The sequence below is a fragment of the Haliotis rubra genome, unplaced genomic scaffold, assembly GCF_003918875.1.
Source record: "Haliotis rubra isolate DU_JTF1 unplaced genomic scaffold, ASM391887v1 Scf126, whole genome shotgun sequence".
Taxonomy (NCBI): domain Eukaryota; kingdom Metazoa; phylum Mollusca; class Gastropoda; order Lepetellida; family Haliotidae; genus Haliotis; species Haliotis rubra.
Genome location: NW_025765181.1, coordinates 502,324 through 529,577, shown reverse-complemented (window position 1 = coordinate 529,577; position 27,254 = coordinate 502,324). Strand labels below are relative to the sequence as shown.

At 39.4% G+C, this 27,254-nt stretch overlaps 1 protein-coding gene across 1 annotated transcript in view; it reads left to right on the top strand.

Moving 5' to 3' along the window:
- The first annotated feature begins 13,048 nt into the window (after positions 1-13,048).
- LOC124266515 (ankyrin repeat domain-containing protein 55-like) overlaps positions 13,049-27,254 on the top strand; it is a 51,385-nt gene continuing 37,179 nt past the window's right edge. The window contains exons 1-3 of the mRNA XM_046701309.1: positions 13,049-13,301; positions 15,434-15,559; positions 16,112-16,242. Of these exons, the coding sequence (XP_046557265.1) occupies positions 13,265-13,301; positions 15,434-15,559; positions 16,112-16,242 (294 nt within the window). The 5' untranslated portion in view covers positions 13,049-13,264. The remainder of the gene's footprint in view (positions 13,302-15,433; positions 15,560-16,111; positions 16,243-27,254) is intronic.

Genomic DNA, 27,254 nt, shown 5'->3' with positions numbered 1-27,254 from the left:
AGCTTCGAAATTGAAAGCATTATTTATCGACTTTTTTCAAGAAGTTAGAAATTTTAAATCTAAGACACACAACGTCATCACATGTTGTTTGTTGATTAGTTTTCATCGATTGTTTGGAAAACTTACCATTCTGAAATTAGACACTGACCATGATGAGGTATTGGATACAGAACATATAAAAACAGTTGTAGAATATTTGATAAAATCCGATGCTATTGTGGAGGTTCATCGATTCCGCGAAGAATTCAAAGACAGCTTATACAAGGTGAGTGTATTCATTATTTATATAGGGTAGATGTTTCAGTACTCTAGCTCTTTTTGTTTAATCATTTTGTGCACCTTACCTCATCAAAAAGTCTACCATATACAGGTATCCTCGATCAATGTTTTCACTCTTATTGAAATTCGTTATTATCATCATGCATGCTGTATCAAGTGATAGATCGTTAGATAGAATTATAGCAGTTAGGCTAAAACGTGAACTTTATTCGTTCGATCATCACATATGTTATCACAATCACGTATTATCTGTCATGTGATACAGATTACTTTATCTGTCTGATAAGCGGTTTATAATTATGTTCATGCGATTGTCTTGAACAAAGGTGATATTGACAAATTTATACATCTTGATAGGAGTAATAAACCGCTCAGATAATGATATTGTGTACGTTATACCGTATACTAGGCGAGTATGAACAACTATTAACAATTTCTACTATGAACGAGGAAATTCACAAGTGTGTTCTTGCTCTCACACTTTTTATATCATCAATATCGCGATAATGTAGGATAAATTTCATATTTATTGCTATATAATAATATTATTATTACTAAGATGTGGGAAAAGCCGCTGCCAACTTAGGGTTAATGAAAACTGCAACAGGTTGCCGTCTACTTTAAAATAAATCGAACGTATTACTTTAGTGAGTTAAGATTTAAAGTTTCTTTAACAATATTTTATTCATATCGCACCTATACGTATTGCTTAAATACTGATATATATATATATATATATATATATATATATATATATATATATACTACACTTTCGAGATTTATCAGTGTTGCCTTTATGATTAAGTAGACTAAAAAACAAATGCAAACTAACTTGCATTTCGATGAAAAACTAATTAGTCACTTATTCTGCACAAGTTTTAAAAATACGTTTAAAAATTAGTGTTAGCATCATAATGACTTATTAAAGTGGACAGCATCTCTGTAGTTTTTCTGCGAAGTAATCTAAAACGACATATGAATGGTGCTTGTGCGATGTTTCTCCGGGGCAAACACGTGATCACCCAACTCACACGGTAATTATAATTGTTCACGACACGTATATATGACCCCATCAGACTTACCCGCTCACGACATTGATATAATTTATCATTCGGACAGTGAGTGGAGTTTGAAAATTTCAGAAAATATATCACCATTTGGCACTCTTATTTTAAATCAATTTTCTGCCGAAATCGTTTACAATTATTTAGGCAAATATTTGAAACGCTTAAATATAAGTGAGGTTGTCACTGTCGGTATTAATTTACAAATTTTATTTCCAAAATTTTCAAAAAATCATTTTTCTGGTGTTAGCCTATTGCGCCACGGAGCTTTAACATTTATTTTGACGAAGCGGGAGATTGAAGTGCTTTTAATGAAAGTTTCCTCCTGTTTATAAGGTATGAAAATCGTTTTGCGTTTAACCAGAATGTGTACGTGCAATTTCCCTCGCCTACATTCTTTCTTGTCGCCGACACGAGACTGCGTGTCTTTGATCTTTGAACATCATTTGTTACATTGTTGCTGTTTTCACGTGCTTTATTCTCGCGTACGCGGATCAGGAAATAAGACGAATTAGACTTTCATTCAAGCAAAATGATTACCTTGATATTGTGTGCGTTGGTTGGAGTAGCTTCGACCACTGAGATTAACAACTCGTGTCATATAAGACACCATGTGTTTACCTGACTGTAAAAGTCATTGTTGTCCACGGTCGCGATGACCGCATTGTAGTTGATGCAACACTGTTCCCCTCATTACAAGTAGGTATTCAAATTTACCTTACTGTTTATGTTGATGATATCAAATCATTTATTGTTAATAACGATGTTATTTATTTTGAAACACTCACTAATAATTAAATTCACTGATTAATCTTATCATAAGTGCATCCTGTAGTAAGCGAGTGTTTTGATGATGATAACACTCACATATGTAAACTTATCTTGCAGCTCATCAGAGGAGGTGTAGCTGGTTGTCAGGACATTATCAACCGTCCAGTGGAGCGGCATCTGCTTGTTAATGATCAGCCCTGCTTTGGTAAGTTAATGTCATATTTTATCCTATCCGTTACTGTTTTTCTGTAGTATAATATTTTTACAAACACCGTGTAAAAACAATTTGTTTTACCGCTCACCTGTTTCAAACAAACACGTACCCCTCTCGTTTCATGTTATGTGAAAATATTCAACGACATTTATAGCGTTTTCGTTCATGTTTAAAGTAAAGTTATGATGCTTTTGCATCCATTTAAAAATCCTTCCAGAGGGGTACGAGTCACTGTGTGGTTTGGGGGAATAACATGGTTTAATGATATTTTATGTTCGTTTTCTCTACTAAATTCACTTGCAGTTTTTCTCTCTGATAGTTGTGATCACACGCACGCAGCATGCATGTGCGTGTGTATATATTACTTCAGTTTATTTTGTTCAATTTTCAGCTGACAAATGTAACTATGGACACTCATATTAACCTCGCTAATGCCACCACCCGTATAACCCCTACTACTACTAACAGTGCTACTCCTACTCCAAGAAATGCACCTATTACTCTTACAACATACACTACCTCTACTAATACAAATAGACACACAAGGGCTACTTCCACAAATGCTTATTTTAATCACTCCTCATCTAAAACAGTATCTGCGTTTACCTCCCCTTCTATAAACAGTCTTACTAGTACTACCGTTATCCCATCCGCTACTACTACTACTACTACTACTACTACTACTACTACTACTACTGTGACAGATGTCACCACTGATCCCTCTACCATCACCCCTAACATAACCATAAATTTAAATAGTATTAATAACACTAACGTGTCTGATGACGAGGGGGTCAACACAATTGTTGGAATTAGTTCAGGTACCGTGGTTTTGCTTTTTGGTTTGTTTATTCTTACCATTTATTTTAGAAAATCCATTAAACGAAAATTTAAATGTAACGAGACAGAAAACAAAGAAACGATACAAATGGAGGAAACTAATTATTCAGGTGTCCTTAAACCTGTAAATAACGTCGATGATGATGATGATGATGATAGCAATGTCATTTTTAAAAAAACCACAATTATAATTTATTCTTCAGTTAATTGAAAATAGCAAAACATATTAACTCTGATTTGCATCTTGCTATTATTCTATCACACCTTCCCTTCCTCTTCCTGCAGCCGACTATCCCCGCTTTCACACCAGCGATGACAGTGGTTTCGGTCTGATCACGTTGTCTATGTGATGGTATGTCCAAGTCTAACTGACTGATATATTGATGAGTTGGTAGGATATGTTTCCAAACGTCTACTTTTCTCAACAAACCTAGCTGTATGCTTTCACACTGCTACATGAATCAACCATCAGCTATTTACATGAACCTCTCATCCGCAGGGGAAAGAGTTACACGACATCACTCTGAATTCCCACTACGTGACGCTATTTAACTCGACAATGCAGGGTGACATGACTACCTCATCCTTGCGGGCGTCCTTTTAAACTATGCGTTTTCTCGTCTGATGAAGGGTATTCCGCATTACTGTCTTAAACCACCTTTCATTCCCCCTTTCCTCACCTGTGCTGTTTACGTCGTACCTGATGGTGGTCACGTGACTTGGATCAGGTTTTGAAACTAAACCTTCCCTACGGTTGTGTAGAGCTTAGTCAAAGAGACTTATAATCTAGATGGTGATATCTTCGAACTCTCACTACGAGACACTTACGAGGGACGTTAACTATCAGGTGAGGTGATATGGGGTTTAACGTCGTGCTTTCGCTCATATGACGACGTGCATGCGTGTGTATGTGTATGTGTGGCTGCCTGTACTAGCCCAGACTTAAGCTGGTTTTATAGTCCTAGCCCACTGAGATACCATGCCGCAGTGAAGCATGAATACCCCACTCAGACACATTATACTGACTCCGAGCCGACCAGTCCTTGTTGTACCCATTAATGCCGAGCGCCAGGCAGGGACCAACAAGTACCATATTTTAACGTCTTTTGGTATGACGCGGTCGGGGATCGAACCCGCGACCTTCCGCTCTCCGGGCGGACGCTCTAACCACTACACCACGGAGGCGGTCCGTTAACTATCACACCATAAAATAGACAAACACTGCGACTCCGTCTAATCAAACCATACTTCTAGTGTTCTTGAAGCATGGTGAAAGGATAACAAAAACAATACTGGAAATCTTCACAAGCTGGGTCTGTCACTTCTGATTTACTTTTGCGCACTGTTGTTACCTGTAAACAAAATACAATATTAGATCCTTCACCCAGAATGAACACGTAGAAAAGATGAAAAACAACAATATTAAGATAAATCAAGGAAAACAGAATTTAGAAACTCTTCACAATAGTTGAACATACCAATACAGTGTTGTATACAACATAATGTGACGGGTGCACACAGCTTTGGGTACAGAATATTTATCACACTTCATTGAGTTCGTCCACCCGGAGAGCGGAAGGTTGCAGGTTCGATCTCCGACCACGTCATACTAAAAGACGTTAAAATATGGTACTTGTTTATCCCTGCCTGACGCTCGGCATTAATTGATACAACAAGGACTATTTGACTCGGAGTCAGTATACTGTGTGTGAGTGGGGTATTCATGCTTCACTGCGGCATGGTATCTCAGTGAGCTAGCTCTATAAAACCAGCTTCAGTCTGGGCTAGTATAAGCAGCCGCACATACACATAAACACGCATGCACGACGTCATATGAGCGAAATATTTTCAAGCACGACGTTAAACCCAATTTCACCTCACCTCATTGAGTTAATAACTTACGATACAAAATATTTAACGACACTTCACTCAGTGATAGCTTGTGGAACAGTTTCAGATCACTTCATTGATAGCTTACGCATATATTTTACAACACTTCACTGAGTTGATAGCTTGAGGTAAAGAACATTTTTCAACACTTCGCAAAGAGTTGACAGCTTGTGCTAAAGAATAATTTTCAACATTTTTAGTATTCGTAGATTACCAAGCTGATACATATGTACATCACTTACCACGAACATATTGTATGCTTCTGATGGTGGTTGCTTTCCCAAGTATTGGAGTAACTCTCCCAGTTTGTTTCATTGGAGTAGTGGGGATGCCTGTCATTCCCAAAACTGGTGTTGTTGACGGCGGGGGAGGAGGTGGCATCAGCGTTGGTGTAGATGTACGTTGAATCTCGTCAGGTGTATAAATTTCTGGAATTGTGTGTGTGTGTGTGTGCGTGCGTGTGCGTGCGTGTGTGTGTGTCTGGTAGTTCATCCATCATTTGCGCAATATTTTCAGCCTGTTGTACGTACTGAGGACCATCAGCCAAAAGTTGATTGAAGACATCCAAAGTCATAGATATGCTCCTTCTCTGGTGTCTAGCATTCCAGTTCGTTAGGTGAATGTACACCGTAACATTAAACAAGTTGATAGACAAAAAATGTTTGTCTGCAAACTGAACATTAATTGAATCAGACATGATTTCAGCTTGGTAACTCGGTTTGGCAACAATGACAGAAGTGAGCAGAATTTGTAACTATTCTCTGGAGGTAACTGTATTTATATCACATCATGATTTAGCAACAAAAAAAATGAAAAAAATAATAATGTACAGTACCATGACCTAGCTCAACCATAGTCAACCACTTGCAGAAAAAGAAGTGACTAATCACGACACTCTTCAAAAGTTCCTCCACCCCCATTCATTACAAAACACGTTTTTATCAATAACCCTACATGTACCAAGCTACCTCACTTATCGTGACACAGTACTTTTCAAACGGTTTCCACATGAACCCAGACACGCCCATCTTTCATTACAAAGTCATGACAGCATTGACTGGACAACTGTAAATACAGAAAGAGATACAGGTTACATTCTTGAAGTGGATTTGTTGTACCCCAAACAGTTACACAAAGCTCATGTCGCTTTTCCAATGGCTCCTACACATGATGAAATTCCCTACGATGAGTTTTCACCTGCTCACAAGAAACTGTTAACATATTTTAGCCCACCCAAAAAATCATCCTGTAAACGTTCAAAGAAATCTTCTGGTAAAAAACTCTTTACTACTCTGAAAGATCGTTCCCACTATGTGGTTCACTTCAAAACGTTACAGCTGTATCTGAGACATGGATTGATATGTGCAAAAATACACAGAGTGCTCAAATTTAGTCAAGGGTCATGGTTGAAACCTTACATTCATCTTAATTTGAATAACCGCAAAAATGCCAAGGATGACTGTGATAAAGATCGCTATAAATTCATGAACAATTATGTGTTTGGACGATTCTGCATGAATAAACGAAAGCATAAAACGGTTCAGTTGGTGACACAGAGGCCCAAACTTCGAAAATGTGCAGCTAAAAGTAACTTCAAGCAGGTTAAAATCTTTTCAGAAGACGTGACTGTTGTAGAGTTGGAGAAATTAAACGTGCATTTAGATCAGCCCATTGCAGTTGGCTTCACCATCTTGGATCTAGCCAAATATGAAATTTACTCCTTCTATTATGATGTCATACAAAACAGTATGGACCAGAAAGACTTGACCTTTTGATGACTGACACAGATAGTTTGTTCATGCATGTACATGCACCTCCACATGAACCTTTACTTGATACTTATGTGTTTATGAAACTCAATTCACATTTGTTTGACACTTCCAACTATGCACCTGATGACCTCAGAGGGATATATTCAGAGAAAAATCTCAACGTGACTGGTAAAATGAAGGATGAAGCAGGTGGGAGCATCATATCAGAGTTTGTAGGGTTAAAAAACAAAATGTACTCTTTCCTGATGCAAAAACCAAAAGAAGTCATTGAAAAAAAGACAGCCAAAGGCATTAAGAAATCTGTTATCAAGACATGTCTCAGACATGACATGTATAAACAATCACTATTTGACCAGAAGAGGTACAATTGTTCCTTTTACTTGATTCGATCACACAATAACACTTTGTACACTGAGAGACAAAGCAAAGTGGCATTGACACCAGTTGACAACAAGCGGTATTTATTAGATGATGCTATTCACAGCATCCCATATGGATATTCACCAGAGTAAAAATTTGTATATACTCCCTATGTATGTGAAGACATCTTCACAGGAACCAGTAGTCAGTAGGTATGTATTTCATTTACTCATTCACCATTTATTTATCTATTTGTTCATGTATATATCTATTTATTTAATTATTCATTTATTTATTTGTTCATTTTGTTCATTTTCAGCATCAAAATGAATATCCAGAGATATGTATACAGGTTGATCAATGTCAATGGTGAATCACTGCGTGAAGGTGGAACCTCAAGAAGAACAGGTATGGCAGCTTATCAAGCAGCACAGAGGGTTCTACAGCGAATAATGGATCAAGGAGTTATCCCTGCAAACACTGTATATCCTGTGGAAGTGCGTGAAATTACCACCACAAGACGGTCTCTTGAGCTACACGTGACTTGAGACATAATCGCCAGATGTTTGAGACTATTCTGGAAACGCTCTACCTGAATGAACTCCAGAGAAGAATCACAAAACTGTGTCAAGACAATTGTTATAGATGTGAAATTGATCATCCCTCACAAATTCACCACCAGTGTGTGATGATGGATAGTATTGAAAAGGTCAACCTCTATTTTGAGGAAGCTCTGAGTGGAATACCTCATCAGAACATTTTAGAAAGAGCACGACAGCAGCGTACACAGCTCAGACTAGACTTAAATGACAGACATACCGTCTGTTATGAAAACATTGATTATTTGAACTCTGGTTTGCTTTCCAACATAGGAAAAGAGAGACTGGAGATGCTAACCAAACTCAACATGAGTTTACCATAAACAAGTCAAACTATTCATTCAGTAATCCATTTATTTTATCTATTTCCCTTGTACATAGTATGTATAGAATGATGGATGTACATTAAAAAGGTTCGATTGTCCTTACTTTTGCTGTACCAGGCACACCATCAGACGCTTTGCGTTTTAGATATAAAGTATTTACAGTCTTCTTTTTGTCTTTCTTTTGTCTGCTTTTCAAGAGATGTTTAGGAACATGTGAATGTTTTAATAGTTTATAAAAATCCCTATATCCTACTGGACGGTGGCTTTTAACACCTGCTTTCATGATGACAAAGCGGATCAAGTCTACTATGTTCGAACCATGCAACACCTCACCATAAGGTAACACAAGTTGTAAATCTTCTGTCAGTCCTATTTGTCTGTTTAGAATGTTTTCTTTCACAAATATCCACAAAGCCATTAACTTGCCAATGGTTTTTGTAGACGAAATACCACTTATGATCTGCTCAGGTACACGAAGCATGATGTCCATGTTATGCTTCACAACAGATGCAGGTGCTTCATCATGACTGTTACTAGATCCATTATTATTATTCATAATCTTCAGATCTTGTTTCGTTGTCAGATGATCCTGATTCAGTGTCTGATTCACTGTCTGAGGAGGAATCTGTTCTTCTTGATTGTTCATTAACCTCTGGTGGGTCTCTCTTGTCAGAAGAACCATAGGCTTGCTCATAGTGAATCGATGAAAGGTATGCTTGATAGGATCTTATGCAAATGGGTAGAACCGAATGATGTGTCAGAATCAGCTCACGTTTCTCGCGGATGTTAACTGTCTTGCTGGCTAAAGATCGAATGCACTTCTTGTAGCGTGTCAGTCGTATTTTATCACTGTCTGGTAAGGGAATGATTCCTCTCAGTATGTTAAATATAAGAGTAATCACCAACATAAGCTGTTCACGTGACGCATGTATTAACAAATCCTTTCTTTGTCCAACACCGGCTTGCTTCAAAATCAGAAGAAAATTCAAATGTTTTTCTAGTAGTTCAGTCATGATGTGATGTTTAATGTTCGATGTGCCACTTTCGAATGTACAAGTATATGATATAGACAACAGGGTTTTATTGCATCCGAACAATAAAAAACAACAAAAACCAAAAACAAACAAACACTTTCTAACCTTTCTTGGTGTTCTTGGGTTCAGACACCATGTGCATATAGCTACAGTGAGGAGACAGTCTGAAGTGTTCGGACATGGGATCATCGTCAAGTATTCATCAGGTATCCATCGAAACACGTGTGAGAGAGTTTACTACTTACGACACACTGAGAGAGAGGGAGAGAGAGAGAGAGAGAGAGAGAGAGAGAGAGAGAGAAAGAGAGAGAGAGAGAGAGTGAGAGAGAGAGAGAGAGAGAGAGAGAGAGAGAGAGAGAGAGTTAGAGAGAGAGAGAGAGAGAGTGCCGCTATTCATAGAAGAGAGAGAGATGTTCAGTCATACATCAGTTCTGGTGTAATGCAAACTTGTGGTGTAATGCAAAAAAATGAAGCTCCACCAAAAATTGCTCGACATACAACCGTGTACACATTTTACAACCGCTTCTCCTGGTTGGATCAAACGGAATGTCTGTAATGAGTTTATTGATTTTCCCTGTAGCCTTTAGAGACAGGGAATCACGTGTAAGGGTGTCGGTGAAGGATGACAGCTTGGCTGACAACATGAAAGGTGTCTTCATTTTGAAGTGCACGAACAGCAGATAGAATGAGTCGTTTCCTTAAAACGACAATCTGTCACGAAACAGGTCTTGATGACAAAACACATCTTACTCAAAGTTATTAACTTGACCAGAAAGTGAGCGCAGTACAAGGAGCAATAGGTTTGCCATAGGTTGCTCACGAATGACGAACGAGATGCACACCCGTATTCAACCCGAGTCTCACAGGATCGGTGGTCGAGTTCCACACGAGTGACCAACGTGACGGACACGGGTGGGGTCATGGGTTGCCCATGGGTAGCGGAATGAACTCCTGAGCAGTCGTATATATCCGTTAATATGGAACAAGAGAACGGAATGATGTAGATCCCTGGGTCACGGACATAATTTTGCCAAATACCCAATCGTTACCAGGGCGATTTGAACCAACAAACATAAGATCCTCGCATGCACATAGGGCGTACCTCTTAACAGCAAAATGCGGTGTCTCTGAAGAATAATTCCACCACTGAATATGATACTTTCCACATATTATAAAGGCTGACTGACTGAGTTTGGTTTTACGCCGCTTTTAGCAATATTCCAGCAACATCACGGCGGGGAACACCAGAAATGGGCTTCACACATTGTGCCCATGTGGGCCCGGGTCGAACCCGGGTCTTCGGCGTGACGAGCTAACGCTTTAACCATTAGGCTACCCCACCGCCCCTATTAAGGATTGTGAATGGCGGGTTATATCTGTATTAGGACAGCCTGATACGGACGTTCGAGACTGAATACTCGTTGGCGTTGACATTTTGAAATCATCATGTTAGGACGCATAAACGTGATCGGGGCGATGGGGTAGCCTAGCTTGCCACGGCGAACAACCGAGTTCGATTCCCTCCGTGGGTACAGTGTGCGAAGGTCATTCTGGTGTTCCCCGCCATGATATTGCTGTATATTGCTTAACGATGCGAAGAACCTTACCTACTCACTTAAAAATGATCATTGTGCACCAACTATTGTGTAATATAATAATAATGTCCATTTATATGGCGCCAAACTCCACTGGGGTGTGCTCATAGCGCATACAAGAGTCAAGGAAAAGAAGTAAAAACTAGTAGCAGTACAAGGTCACTTTAAAAGTACAAATGGAACAGATGAGTCTTTAGGAGACACTTAAATTGTTCCAACGACTGGGCGTCTTTGAGAAAATCTGGCAGTGAGTTCCATTTAGTGGCAGCTGCAACACTAAAGGACTTGTAACCAAAGGACATTTTCTTCCATGATGGCACTATGAGTCTCTGTTGATTCTCAGACCTGAGGGAACGTGGTGGAATGTACATACATACAATGTCACACAGGTATGATGGGGCTAGATTGTGAACGCACTGATATGCCAGGATGATGATTTTAAAGTCCACTCTCGCCGCTACTGGGAGCCAATGTAACGCCTTAAGCACTGGTGTTATGTGCATTCTTGAGGGAGATCTGGTGACTATCCTCGCCGCTTTATTTTGCACTTTTTGAAGTGTACCAATATTTAATAATTCTGTAATTGTTATGATATGTGTAAGCGGCCTTACAAAACACTAACTTTTAAGAAATGTCCTTCCTTTGGTCAACATGGTAAAGACTTGCCCAGAACGTCCGGATTCAAAGTCATCTTCAGCAATTGATTCCGACTGACCTGCTCGCGTGGTCAGATTCGTTTACACTTGGTGTATGTCATCGTGTCCCAATACATCTATGCTCATGATATCAATCTCTGGATTTTCAGGTCGATACTCGATCATATCATACCGCGGTCATATCTCTACAACACTGCCGAATGAGGTGTTAAAACAAAAATACAAACAAACGAAATTAATAAGGGAAACAAGATACAAAATCAATAGCGACAGTTCAAAAGATTCTGTTGATACTGTATTCTGGTTTCTGGTAATCTGATATCGACAAGCTTCGTGTTGTTTGATCAAAGAACAGTTAGCCATACATCTTGCTGAGAGACCAGACAAATCGTGTTCTTAATGAATGCATAAGCGACAGTACCGATATATAGCACGCCAGGCTGCCAGGTGTTCTGCGATCGATAATGTCTTGAAGACAAGTCTTTCAACAAATTGTTATAAGGCTCTATCACTAATCTGCCCCACTTTCATTTACCGTAATGTACATGGTATTCGTATATATATGTTGCTGTGTCACCATGGTTCGTTGTCACATGAAAACAATGCATTAAAAGAATAGACGTTGATTATCATTTTCATTGATGCATGTGTGATTGATTTGTATTAACAGAGAAACAAATACAATGACGGGCTTAATTTGCACCTTGTTATTGGTCCATATACGATAGAGGTACGATTGTCGTTACTTTCAAAGTCCAACAAAGATTTTCGCGTTCTATAGTAGAACTGGAACCAGTTCTTTCGTGGCGTTATTTCAGCGTAGATGACGCTGTTAACGAATATCGAAGGATATCTAACGTCATGGAATCGGTAAATTTCGTACCACAGAACTTGATCCAGCGAGCTTGAGGTGCCGGGATCGAGCCCAACTGTGACCTGGTGTAAAACCTCTGGAGTCAACTTTGTGTGCAGACTCTTTCAGTGTTGTCACAACCCCTAGTGTACAGTACACAACCTTGTGCACTTAAAAGAACCCACGTCGAAGATGACCAGATGGTGGCCACATGAATACGTGCAAACACCTAGTTGCGGGTACAGCAACGTGCGCAAACTACTGTGACTATGTGTCCCAGTCCACCCAGCTGTGAATGGGTACCTTGTAAGGATGGGAAAGTCCCATTGACTTGGTGCGCCTATTAGCTGCAAGAGTTGTTAACTCCCCAGTTGTTGTTGTATACTCCCCAGGGAGTTGGGATTGATAATGCGATGTGCTGTTGACATTGACATCTAATGATCAAAGGAAAAACCAGCGCCTTGAGCATGTACTAGTTGCGTGGATGTGTGCGCTATATAAATATCCTATAATAAATAAATAAATTTACGAACCAATGCTGGTCATACATATGGAAAAGTAAACCGTCAATGCCAGTGAATAACTAAGCCTGTCAATCCGTGAAAGAAAACATAGTAGCTAACTGTATTTAAATAGATGTGCGAAAAACATTGACACCAGGTGGTGGGTTTAAAGCCGGTGTACAGAGGTGATGCTCAAAGGTGCTAATGAAACGGTGTGCTTTCCTTCCACATTCAGACAAAACAGTTTCATACACCTGTATATACACACCGCCAACGTTTCCAAGCGCGTCCCGCCAGGTCGTTTACGGTAACGACAGTCGCAGGTGCTCGGTGACGGCCTGACAGCATCACCTACCAACAGTCTGTAGCCAGCGCAGACAGCGACACTTCGCCTCAGCGACACCACCATTCTTGACTGACAAGCCACGGCCATTTTGAAGCACATCCTTCGTGGAAATTGGTTCAGCTGTAGATGTGACAATAGTTGACGGAGGTTAAATGGGGGCCCATGGATTTCGGGGAGAGTGATATCAGCCGCCCGTCAGGTGAGTTGGTGGATAGATCGATATCCTGATATCGATGTCCTGATCACACGAGTTGAGCTGATCAGTGTATGTTGTGAGCAGACCTAATGTTGCGATAACCATAGCTCGTTCGCTGATCAACAACCATTAACTATTTATTGTATCTAATGGTTGACTGACATCCAACTGGAAATACCAAGCTTGACTTCACATCCCTAATGTCCTCAAAAACTGGTTTAACAACTGAAGTCACTTGAGAAGTATGTCATGTACACAATGTAAGATACATCTACATGACGCGTGCCCGACACTGACCAATGTTCCATACCATCTTCATCTGCTTCCAAATAAGGCAATGACTTCAACAAGTGCCATCCTGATGTTTGCATCGCTATAATGAAGACGGGGAATTTGTCTGCCGACAATGCTCGTATATTGAATTCAGACATTTCTCTGTTACTGACGATGTTATCTCAATGTTTTGTCAATATTGGACATGTTCCTAGGATATCACAGAAAGTCCATTGTAGGGTTCACCGATCTAAGTCGGTGACATTGTGCACATAAGGTCTACCATTCGTTCGGTTACATAAAGTCTACGGAAGGCCTGTGTTTCATTAAGTGACACAGAGTGTTTAAGCTTTATGTTTCGTTTAGCTGTATAGTGTATGAGAGGTCTGTCAGTGATGAAATTACGTTTTGAATATGTAAGGTGGAAAATTCAAGTGATATATAGGTTACGAAAGATTTGCAATACTTAAAGTGACATATAGTTAATGAAAGGTCTATCAATCATTAAAAGACAGATAGTGTGTATAAAGTCTATCATTCATTAAAGGGCGATACAAAGTTTATGAAATGTCTGTCATTCATTTAACTTGCACATCGTGTTTGAAAGGTCTTTTTTTGATGAACTTTCATATAGTGCACATCGTATGTCTGATGTTTTAGATCTGTGAAGATCCGGGTTAGAATTGATCTTCAGTTACCCATGTTTGATGTAAGAGGCGATTAACGGGATCGGGCTGTCAGGCTTGCTGACTTGGTTGACACATGTCATCGGTTCCCAATTGCGTAGATCGATGCTCATGATGTTGATCACCGAATTGTCTGGTCCAGAATCGATTATTTACAGGCCGCTAAGTACACTTAAGTACACTTCGTATATGTCATGTCTATTCATTAAAGCGGCATATAGACATGACGGTGTTTCACTCTCTGATATGTAAAAAAAATAGTTGAGCAATATCTATCAAGGTGGCATATGTATAGTTTATGAAAGGTCATAGCTTTGACATAAGTGACATAGAATGTATGTTGCGACACACGAATGTACGGGTATTTGGTTGCGCATCAAAATCCCTCCTCTGGATTTTTGTACACTAAATTGTATCCTGTTCCGGACGTTTAGAGATATTGTCGATTCCAAAGTTTTATGTTTTGATGTAACTCTTTCTGAAAAGTGATTTAGTTTGAAATGGAACATTAAAACATATCATTAGAATTGTTACTAGCCAAAGAGATCAGAAACAAGATATGTTGTTGTGCTTCTTCTAGTAATTAATTAGGTAAATGCATGATCGGATTAATAATGGCAACGCGTTGTGCAGAGTTGCACTTGCAAAGGTCCGGCTTAGAATGGTCATCAGCAATCAATACTTGCTGTAACTAACGGGATCAGATGGTCAGGCTCGCTGATTTGGTTGATGCATTGTATCGTTTTTCAATTGCTCCTGCTGTTGATCACTGGATTGTCTGGTCCAGACGAGAGTGCGGCGTGAAACAACCAACAAAAATCATGCGCACAATTGCGCCCCTTAGTCTTGTCGGATCTGGTGATCGCTGATTCAGAACGCCCTGGGATCACCCTGGTCACCTTGATTGTGGCATGTGTAAACGTTTCAAATATATTTGAATTTTGCATGACATATTTGCCATGAGCGTAATAATAACAGTAAATGTATAATCTTTGAGTCTCTCATTCAACTTGGAGGAGGAGGAGGAAGAAGAAGAGGAGTGAAATTAGCATTGGCCCTAGCATTAGCATTAGCCTTGGCATTACCAATGGCTATAGCTCTAAACATGGCTCGCAGGTAACTTAAGTGAACATAAAGTGAATATATATGGTAACTAAGAGTTAACTCCCTTTACAGGTAAGGAAAATGACGGCGACAGTGACCTTCCCCTTGTCCACCAGGCGGCAGCACAGGGTGACATTGACCTTCTCGTCGAGGTGGTGCAGCAGGACCCCAGTATGCTGGAGCTCCAGGATGCAGAAGGTAAACCATGTTGTTGAAGATGCAGACAGTGTCGTCACATATTGATCATGTTGTTGGTGATGCCAGTAGGGTGTTTGGCATCCAGTGACCGTTCCTCTTAGTTAGGTCCTCTTTCATATGATAATCTGTAGAGCTTTGACAACTCTGTGCACACATCTGGTCGACATCGACTCATGTCGAGGATACAGCCCGCTCGATCCTTCCTTTTGTCGACTATTACGTCATGGGATAACAGGGACCTCTTTGACCAAAGAATCACCAAAGAGGGTTCGTTACTGTAACTCTTAGGTGTTTTCATTTCTAATATATACATGACTGCTCTTGTAAAACCATATCTTCAGAAGGCTCGGTTATAGCTTGACAGTAAACTTGTGTCCAGGAGACACCGTTGATTTTACGATGTAAAATTCTGAAAAGAGTGAAATAATCTAATTCACGTCTGTTTTCAACATATAGTTTTCTAAAAGCCGTGCAGATGTAGGTGATTTCAATAATGAAATATATCTGTTTTCAACACATATTTTTTCTAAAAGCAGTTTTATCTCTAAACAGGCTTCACGCCCCTCACACACGCAGTACAGAGCAAACAACTTCGAGGGGTCAAGCGGCTCATTAAGATGGGAGCCAACATCAACGCACAGGACAACCTTGGACGGACATGTCTGTCCATAGCTGCGTATCAGGTAACTGAGCAAGTAGTGAGAGTGTCACCCGTGAAGATCCGTGTTAGAATTGATCTTCAGCAACCCATGCGTGTCGCAAGAGGCGACTAACGGGATCGGGTGGTCAGACTCGCTGACTTGGTTAACACATGTCATCGTATCCCAACTGCGTAGATAAATGCTTATGATCAATGGATTGGGATACAATGACATGTGTCAATCAAATCAGTGAGCCTGACCACCCGATCCCGTTAGTCGCCTCTTACGACAAGCATCAGATAATGGAGGTCAATTCTAACCCGGATCTTCACGGGTCACACAAAACTAGGAGAAACAGAGAGTTAGTCATATAAGAAACGATGTTCACACATTGCACCTTGTGTGGGAATTGAACCCGAGCATTCGGCGTGACGAGCGGACGCTTCACCACTGGGCTACTCCGTCACCCCTTGAGAAACACGAACTGAAAGAACGAAATAGATGACTGGAAATTAAGTAAACATCTCACAGAGAAAACTAGTGCTTCGCCGTCTGTGAGGGGACATGCTTGAATTGGTTTCAATGGTAGGGTGGCATGAGAAGATCTGAATGTCTTCAGAGAAAGAAACAGAGACATGCTGTCAACTTCACAAACTGGTGTAAAGGCCCAAACAATTACAACAGCTTTTACTGCATGAGGCTAATGAGTCTAATCAATGTGGGCATCATTTGACCTAAGTGAGTGAGTGTGGTTTTTCGCCGATTTTAGCAACATTCCAGCAATATCACGGCGGAGGCCGCACATTCTACCCATATGGAGAATCGAACCCGGGTCTTCGGCGTGACGAGCTTTCATCATTAGGCTAGCCCACTGCACCCTTAAGTGAGAGACTTGATGGAGGCACCAATGCGTAAATAAGTGACATTTATCATTTCCTTTATCATGAGAATTACTTAAAGCAGAGTCTATTATGCGATGATCATAATGACTATATCAATATCAAGTTATTATCAGTGGAGACTATTACGGTACGCAATAACACATGACATAATGGGAGCAGACAAGCAAGGTGAATCTGGGAAGCTGACAAGCTGGATGGACCTGGTGTGTTAGTGTGTGAGTGGGTGAATGGGAGAATGAGTGGACAGGTGAATAGATGGGTTGGTTGGTGGGCGGGTTTGGGAGTTGTATTCATAACCACTTTAAACAGTTTTTAAATTTATCCTGAAATGCCTGCTAGAAAGGAGGAAAGATAAAGATGACGCAATTTAGTGAACTCACAAACACTTTAAAGGGCGTAACAAACCATAGCACATAGTCGGAGCCAATGTTACACATGACTTATCTTCAGGATAACATCCACCACACAAAATGACTGTATTACCCAAATTTACTAACGTCAGCAAATACTCGTTTCATCCGGCGGCCATATGAACAACGTTTGAAATCTACGTATCATCTGGCCGTCAGATTTACACACGTTTAAAGGGGTGTTAAAATAAACGAACAGTCGGCTCTGCATTTACATGTATTTCACAGGTGTGTAAATCTGGCCATTGTTTCCATGTGTTTCCTAACATGTGTAACAGATGTAAATGCTGTGATTGTAGGACATGCATTTCAATACCCTTGAAATCTCGTATGACCAGGGTTAGGTTTGTCATATATTTTGTACATGCGTAAATGGTTGGAAATGAGTAAGTATAGTGTTACAAGATTAGCACTACTTTAACATGTATTTCAATGGTGCTGTAATGTAACTGTCACATAGGGTTCGTTAGCGCGTCCGACCACGCCATAATGTACTGAGATAATTAGAAACACATGGTGAAGTGATACCCATGACTGAGCACCACTAATAACGTGCGTGTCTTTCTTGACATACACATGGTGTCTGTTTAAAAGGTTCAAATATCGGGTCTATGGGCCAGAGCGATATGTATGTTAGGGAGTGTGTGTGTGTGCGAGGGAGAGGGTGTGGGAGTGGTCGGTGTTGGGGTACTGATAAGTCTTTCTGACCAATAGGTAATATCATTTATACATTTTGTAATGGTATTTACATAACAGTTTAAATATCTGACCTTAGGTACACTTCTTATATATGCTATACAAGGAGACACTGCTAATTACAATAAAACACAGACGAATGTGTTCACACAGACATGAACCGGTAGGTCCCTAATTTTAGTGCTCACTTGTATGAGTTATCCGACTGATCATAACTGAACAAATTTCATTATCTATACTTTCATAAAAGATGATTACAATGTATTAATGATTCCCGGTGTAAATTAATGTTGTAAATGTGTGAACATGCACATATTTGGTATGACCTCTTTTTGATTCGGAATACAGGTATTATTCCATACGGACGTTTTCTGAAATTTCAGTTACCCGACGGAATATACTGTAGACATATTTTGTTTCCACCTCTTGGGTAGACTATAGGAAATTGTAGTGATTGCAATTAGCTCATAACTAAGCAGTTTCGATAATTGTTGAAAGCTTACTACCTGACAGCATTATGTTGCTCATGCGTTTTCTTTTTTGCTTTTGCTTTTTGCTGTCTAATTTGTTATACATTATATAATTATGTTAATCATTTTGGTATCTCAATATCATGGAATATAATATGTACTTATTAATCTATCAAAGTACCGAAACGTATTATCTGTATGCTTTACTGTTATTGGGTGAAACTGTTAAAAGTACCTTCGTACAGAATTTCGTGGAAAGAGAAACAGAATCAGTGGAAAACTAAATTGGATAAAGATCGCAAACAATCATTATTTATATTCCACTTTTTAAATTATCAGTGTGCAGATCATGTCACTAACATACAAACTGAAGGATATATGGTGACAAAGCTGGGTTCAATCTTGAATGTATAATAAATGTACCAACAGTATCAAGGAATGATGGGGTACGCTCGTGGCTAAAGCGTTCGCCCGTCAGGTCAAAAACCGGAGTTTGATTCCCGACAAAGGCACATTAAGACTGGAAATATATTATTTTGATAAAAGGCAAAGATCTTAATTTCAATTGAAAAAAAGAGACGAAGTAATTTGGAAGATTCACAGACTAACAACATCTATATTGGGGCTACAGGTGCAGGAAGCATCTTCAATTATAAAATCACATTCCACAAATATCAGATAAAGGTTTAAATGACAAGCATATTTATTGGTATCTTGCCAAGCTCTGTCCTCTCTCAATGCAGTATAACCAGAGTGCTGTGGTCACTACCCCCGGTGGCCAAATTCAGCAATCCCATTACTTTACAGTATTTTCTTACAGGCATATATATGGAAAGTTAACTTTTACGGGTATGGAAAGAGTGGGGGGGAAACACGTGCAAAGTATTAGTACGCTGATATTATCCTTCAAAAACATCATATGTACAACAATCACTTATCATTATGGCATTACAAAAAAGGCCATATTTCCAGACAGCATAACATCACCTTTGGCTGGAGTTCCAAATAATTTGACACCGAAAGCCTGTCAGTTAACGCAAAGGAAATAACCCTTGTGTTTTAAAGTGATAGTCACAATGAAGTGTAGGTTGCCATGCATTTTATATTCTGTCTCACAGTCCCTGAACCACATTATTTTCCTTACTGTTTAGTCTGTCTCACAGTCCCTGAACCACATTATTTCCCCTACTGCCAAGCCCTCTGTGCAATGCTAAAGCCTTAAATGAAGCAAGTCTAGATCTCCTCAGGTCCAGGGTCTGTTAACATCTGCAAGAACCCTAACTCACTTTGGGGGTCGGGTTACAAAGTAAACATATCTATAGCTAACTGCCATGGCTCGCCGGACTGAATCTCGTGTCTCCCTGGGGCTCAATTTAAATGGGCTTGTTTGTTTCTATCAAAATTATATATATTCAGACACTAAGCGTTAGTCTATGTATTTTCCGATATGATGGAAATACTAATATTGACCAGATAAAATTCTAAAGGAGCCTTTCTTCAAGCAGTGACTTAACGCCATACATAGCTAGAATTGCTTAGATGATAGACTTCATATAAGGCATCACAGATATTTCACAAACATGGTACAGGACCCTTAGCCTCATTAGCCTATTGCCTCACCACTTGCGAATTAAGCGTTGGCAGATGTAAATGTTACTGGAGATGTTGGTCCCGCCAGCTGTGGGTGTTTGGTATGGCTCTCCATAACCCGAACCCTGCAGTGAGTTTTCCTAGAGACGGAAAGGGAGAAAATATCGTTCTGTGACTATGGAAAACCAAAAATGTGGACAACACACCATTGTTTGGGTCTTTTAATTGTAAATATGATTCAAATAGCTTAACCTAGATTTCGATATCCTCCGAATGCACATTTGGTTGAAAATATACATTTATCCCGAGCCAAGGACGAATGTTTATATATAATTAAAAAATGTAACAGCACTAGTATCCATTTTGTCTTTTGTCTTCTACCCGTCAGAACTAGATTAACAACTAGTCTCTGATATGAACATATTTTACAGAAAAAAAATTGATAGTAAAAAAAGAATATTATATAAGGAAAAGGAGCCCTGAGACTTTCTCCTGAAGCTGTGGAAATCTAGACTTGCCACATTTTGTAGACTTGCGTGGGCTTGGATATATTTGCTTCAGGGTCTGTATGACAGACGACGTCCCAACACACGCTCAATCACATGTGTCTCCAGGTCACGGAGAATCAGTGGTTAGAGGCCCGTATTGCAATTCTCGTGCGTTTGCCAGGCACGTAGCAAGCCAATTTTTTCGTGTAAGCCCCATGGGCTGCAAAGCCTTATATTTAGGTGGTATTGAGGGCTTGCCCAACTTTCATTTTTTATGAGACCTGAAGAGTTATCGTTTGACGTTTGATGATTTCAATAGCTTCAAAATATTGTGGAAAGACTATTGTGCCTGTATCCCCCCTTAAATTTCATTCTAGTCAAATCATATCACCTGAATATATATTCCTCATCCGATAAGGATGAGTTTTAACGTGTTTTGTTTATTTAATCTGAACATACTGATAGACATATAAATGCCACTCAAAGAAAGTTTTCCTCATCGTTAAAATTTAAGGGGGAGGTGTGTGTGTGTGTGTGTGTGTGTGTGTGTGTGTGTGTGTGTGTGTGTGTGTGTGTGTGTGTGTGTGTGTGTGTGTGTGTGTGTGTGTGTGTGTGTGTGTGTGTGTGTGTGTGTGTGTGTGTGTGTGTGTGTGTGTGTGTGTGTGTGTGTGTGTTACGGACGGAAGTCTTACCACCATGGAAATTCGAGTGTGATTTCCTCATATACAAATATGTTTGGACATATTTTATACATGTCAGCTGCATTGATACAATACCATACATCGAGTATTTTTCGTGTTTTTTCTAAAATAATTGATAAACAAATGATAAATAAACAACTGCATTTCAATGATGATTCACATATAATCATGACTGTAACGAAACATCCTCATACATGTCGATGGAAAAACAATCATCACTGAAAGTTATGATATGAATAATCACCTGTTTACTGTAAATGGTAATGCTTTAATCAAAGAATATTGTAGTCAGTATGATACATAGAGGGATTTCCACTTTTTAAATGGAACGTGTGTGTAGGTATTTTTGGCAAGAATTAGAAGAAAAATTATTTTTTAGCAAAGATCATGTGTATGCTCGAGCTGTTTTTTTATAATGGTAACTACGCCCCTGTTTGCATGTGTTGTTGACGCGGCATGGACTCCTTGTAACATCACTATTTGATTATGATTCACAAACACATGCCCATGCCCAGATACTTATCATGAAAACAGGTTTTTATGTAGGTGGCTTGAAACTCGCTTTTACAAAGGCCTATAGGTTCGATCACAATACATTTCGTTTTACAGCTTCTCCTTTCTTAACATGCTCACGTCAAAACTGATTTAAATTCTAATCACAGATTAAAGAATAACACAATAAATAGTATGCCAAATTATCGTTACCATGACAACCCTGTGATATTTCACCTTATGTAAAAGAGTAATGCAGATGATACTGTCGGCTGTAAATTTTGATAAGTTGCTTCATCGCTATTAATGAACACTGGGTAGCTATACAATTATATGTGTGATCAAAGGCCATATGATAGATTATGTGGTTTCTGGTGTGATGGAGGAGAACTTGCGTCGCTAGTTTTCTCGATAATCTGAACACATGTATGTAGCGTGAAACCGGCAGATACTTTAGAAGAAAGTGTTTGCCCTACCTGTAACAACGATGTCCCGTGTCTATAAAAGGGATATAATGTGGAGATGAATGACATGTACTTTTATCTTGGCCCGTTTATGATGATACATACTGCGATCTTTCACAATAATCCCTCTGGCTATCAGATTGAAGGTACGTTTTAAACATAACCGGTATTTCTATTATTGTATTTATAAAGTTCTTCGAACGTTCTCCATATACGTCCGTCATATACATCGCGCACTACCCTTTTCTCTTTTGATCTTCTCAAACGACTGTTACAAGTTCGAAGAATCCTGGTCAAAGTAGAAAAGTCTTAACTCTATTCCCTACAATTCTGTAATTTACACATTGTACCCTAAATGGGTAGAGCTTTCGTTCGGGGGGAATATCAGGACAACGATACAGTTATTTCCAATGTTGTAGAAAGATCTCCACTTACTTAGGAAAACACTGAGATATTGTATTAATGTCGGAATGATATTTTCAGCCCCTGGCAGATCAGAACTTGAACATGCGATGTCCGCGTCTGTGTCAGACTAAAGGCCTATAAAATGTTTAGCAACACTGGGGCGTAATAGCCATAGATCTTCTCCAAACAAGGGAATATACAACTTGTGAGAATGACTTTTTCGACACGGAAATTTACAGCAGTGCGACATCACAATTACTTACGTGATATTTACTCGCAATCTGAGTTATGGATCGTCAGTTTAAACAGGACAATATAGACGAATTTCACAAAAGGCACGGAGATCCAACATGTCTATGATATACTCAGAGAACGCACCCGCCTGTGCTATCCGGTCATAATCGCTACTCGATAAAAACAATTTTTCATTTCATGTCTCACAGAATATATAATTTGATATGGCATTGTTTCTTATTGTATACTTTTGCGTTAGTGAAACAAACTTTAAAGTTTATGTATGGCGTTATTACAGCAAAGGCTGAGCGAATGGAAAATAACATGGTTCAGGCACTGTGAGACTATTAAGAAGGTCTCATGCAGTGCAATAATATTCCAATTATGTACTGCCACAAAATATTTTACAGTAGATGCGCGAGCTGATAGGACTTAAGAAATTACGAGTTGGTTCGTGTAGCATATTTGACTGCGCTCCAAGAGAGACAAAGTGCTATTCTTTTGGGGCAGCGAGGGACACTTGCGAGGACAAAGGGGCAACGCATCGCCCTTTGTTCACCACTGAATCTTTCAATCCCTCGAAACATGCACCTCACAAGATTTGCCAACACCACAGACAAGGCGTAACTGATACTGGTAGCAAGAGCGAGTGCAGCTTAATAAGGCGTGTTAGCTTGCGTAATACCGCTTTCTTTGTCAGGCTCTTTGGTGATAAGAATATTGAGGTCACGTGAACGTTGATTTCAAACGTACTAAAATGTGTGAAAGTGAAATTACATGAGCCAAGTAATTCACATGATGGAAACATGATCATCTTGCTTGAGTACAGGTAACATGATGGTGTATGAACCGTTCATATACTAACCCCTGAAATCCGGTATGATACATAAATATCTAAGGTGTGTAAACATTTGCAAATTTGAAAATTTACATGTGTTTTCCCACCTAAGTAAATTCACATGTTTCCAACCCGAGTAAACTTAGAACGAAATTGGAAATTTCAGCACCCATTGAAATTCAAAGGAATGCATTGGAAATACTGTATGATCATGTATTTACCGGGGTATCTGTTTTGCAATTCATATTTGGAAATCCCTGACAATCCGGTCAGGGCATACATGAACGAGGTGCTTGTGCAAACGAAAATGTACGATGAGCATATGTTTCAAAGGTATAGATTCATATGAAATATATGCCCGAAGTTAGGAAATATCTGAAAACATACGTAAACCCGGTCATGGCATGTATTTCCTACTATATTTACGTTTATTTCAATGGTTTACTATCCGGTTTTTGGTGCTGTGATCTTCATCAGCATGTGCCATTTTCTTAAACACGAAAGATTGGTCTTCAAATATCCCCATTGGATACTGTCACGCCTAGGGGGCGTAACTCTGGACAACTCTGACAACGTTGGGTCGTTACCTACCTGAGTCACAGGCCAACCAGTGACAGATATATAGAGTACATATCCTGTTTGGATCAACTGTCACAAAATATACTGATCATGATATGTATCTCAACGTTTCGAGTTATTCATGTTCAGAAGAGTTTCTTCGAAAGCGGTTGAATTCGGCGTTAAGAGGTTGGAATCCACCAATTGCACCGACCAAGATCTTTAAACACGTGTCTGAGCAAATCGGTAAACGTTTACTACTTACGACACACTGATTTATACATCAGGGATAGAGAGAGAAACAAAGGAGAGATTAAAAAGGGAGTGAGAGAGAGAGAAAGAACGAGAGAGAGAGTGTTGAGAGAGAGAGAGAGAAGAGAGAGAGAGTGTTGAGAGAGAGAGAGAGAGAGAGAGAGAGAGAGAGAGAGAGAGAGAGAGAGAGAGAGCATGTATCCTCTATCGTACATAAAGTTAACATGAGCGTCAATACAAATGAAGTTCGATTTGTCTGGTCGATGCATCTTTCGTGCTGTAATACAAGTACTCCGTCATGTAGTCCATGTTTGTTATCGATTAGTGAGTTTGTAGTATCGTCTCATTAATCATAGTCAGGATAACACCAGCAGCTGCAGGTAAGGGACACCTTGTGTTGTGTCACGTGATAACCTGCAAACGATAACACCCTCCGCCACAGCTTTCGTACATTAAGGGCAGATTAATTAATATCAGCACCCAGTACTTCGATTCTGTTGTCCAAAACCTCATTAGCTGGATGTGTCACATTTGCAGGCGATAAAATGGAACATTCCATCAATACTGATACTTGACATTCTAAAATAAATGCATTTGCAACTGATTTGGAGTTAAATGTTTTCATGAATGATTCCTATTACGAACATACGCCACGCACTTCTTAATCGACTTATATCATTGATACTTTTCGACAAATACAGGGAAATGCTTTTTAAATCATTATCATAAAACATTGTCATTGTGTTAAGCAAAACACGTCTCCAAAATAGAATTACGACATATATATTTCTCTTAATTGATTTTCCCATTATGTCCAACGGATCGAGAAAAAGAGCGAATGATGTTTTTCCTTTTTTACATAATTCATTGAATAATGAGAGCCGTCTTTTTGTGGATGAAAGCTGAGATTCTTCGTGACATAATGATTTTGATGTGATGGAAAAAATAAGATCATTCCTATTATTCATGTCTCAATTACAAATGGATTAGCATGGCCCACGTATAATGAGTAACGAGCTGAAAGATGCTGAGAGAATGAGGGTTGTGTACTGAACAAGAGTATGCCTGTGAACGAAACCCATCGAGACTACGACTACATGTTTCGTGTTTCATGTGTTAAATAAGTTTGGGTCTTCCTAACATTGCTTGGTTTCGTTGATAGCTTTACGCTGAACTCAAATTTTGCCTTTAACCAAAAATAATTAGTTGTAAAAAGCACCTCCTTTCAAGTGCATTTAGCGTTAAGCTCGTTATGGCTATTTTCAATGACTTCTTCATGCAACAAAGTGTTTGGTGTTGAATTAACACTATCCACGAGTGAGTGAGGTGAGCGGGGGTGAGCGAGGGTGAGTGAGTGAAACAGTGAGGTGTGTGAGTGGATGGGTGAGCAGATGGATGACTGAGTGAATTATTGCAGTTTTACTCCGCAGTTAGCAATATACTGGCAACATCACGCTGAGGAACACCCGAAATTGGCTTAACGCATTGTACCATGTGTAGATTCGAACCAAGACTTCCGTTGTGATCAGAGAACGTTTTAACCCCAAGGCTGCCCCACCACACCATAACAGAATAACTATAGCGTATTTCCAGCTTGGGTATGGATTTGACGCGTTCACCTTGCTTTTCATAATCACAGATGTAATTCTTTTCAAAGGTTTTCTTTTAGGATTTGAAACCATTGCAAATTATTTGGTTTCATCTTATTGCAGCTCCTTCTTCCATTCATAATGGTCGACCAAAGGAGTATAATTACTTCCGCTAATCCATTGATCATAGGCTCAACATTTCAATAAAATCGTTCAACAAAGTATAACTTCTGGACTCTGTTGGTTTTCATGTTGGCGTCATACTCAATATTCTTCTCCCGAACTACGTCTAATGAGACATGAAGTCGACGGTCCACGGATCATAGTTCATACTGTTTTATCTTTGTCATATTTTAGGGGATGTAGACACAGAAAAGTTGCTGTGCAGATACTGTTCTACAACAAACGACTTGTAAGAGGAAGTTGCACTTCTCTCCAACAGAGAAATACTGCTTCAATACATCTGTGTCTACCATCTTAGCATCGTGGAAGTGGCCAGCTGCTTTGTTTATCCGTTACCTAGCAACAATCGATAAGCGTGTACCGACGACAAGGACAGACTGTTAACAAGAGCTATGGAAGCTCACAGTATTTGTTGTTCTACATTGAGCATTGCCCCGAGCGCTGAAAGAACAATAAAATTACGAATACAAATGCAAATAGGGAGATAGTTTTCAGTGAGGCGTCAAAGAACGTTCATTAACGCCGTGAAAAATGTAATGTAAGATTTATAGCCTCGTCACGGTGAATTTAGTCATGGACATTTTACACGCTGTTCGTGTGTTGGTTTTCAGATAAAAATAATGTTATGATGAAACCCGTATTTTGTGGACTTTGAGCGTAATTTCTGTTGAAACATTAAATATTTTTTGAAATATCAGTTCTAACTCGACGTCATTTGCTGTGTGATGTATTCCTGGACTCACCGGACGCCTTTGACGGTGGGTTCGAATCCCGATTCTGTT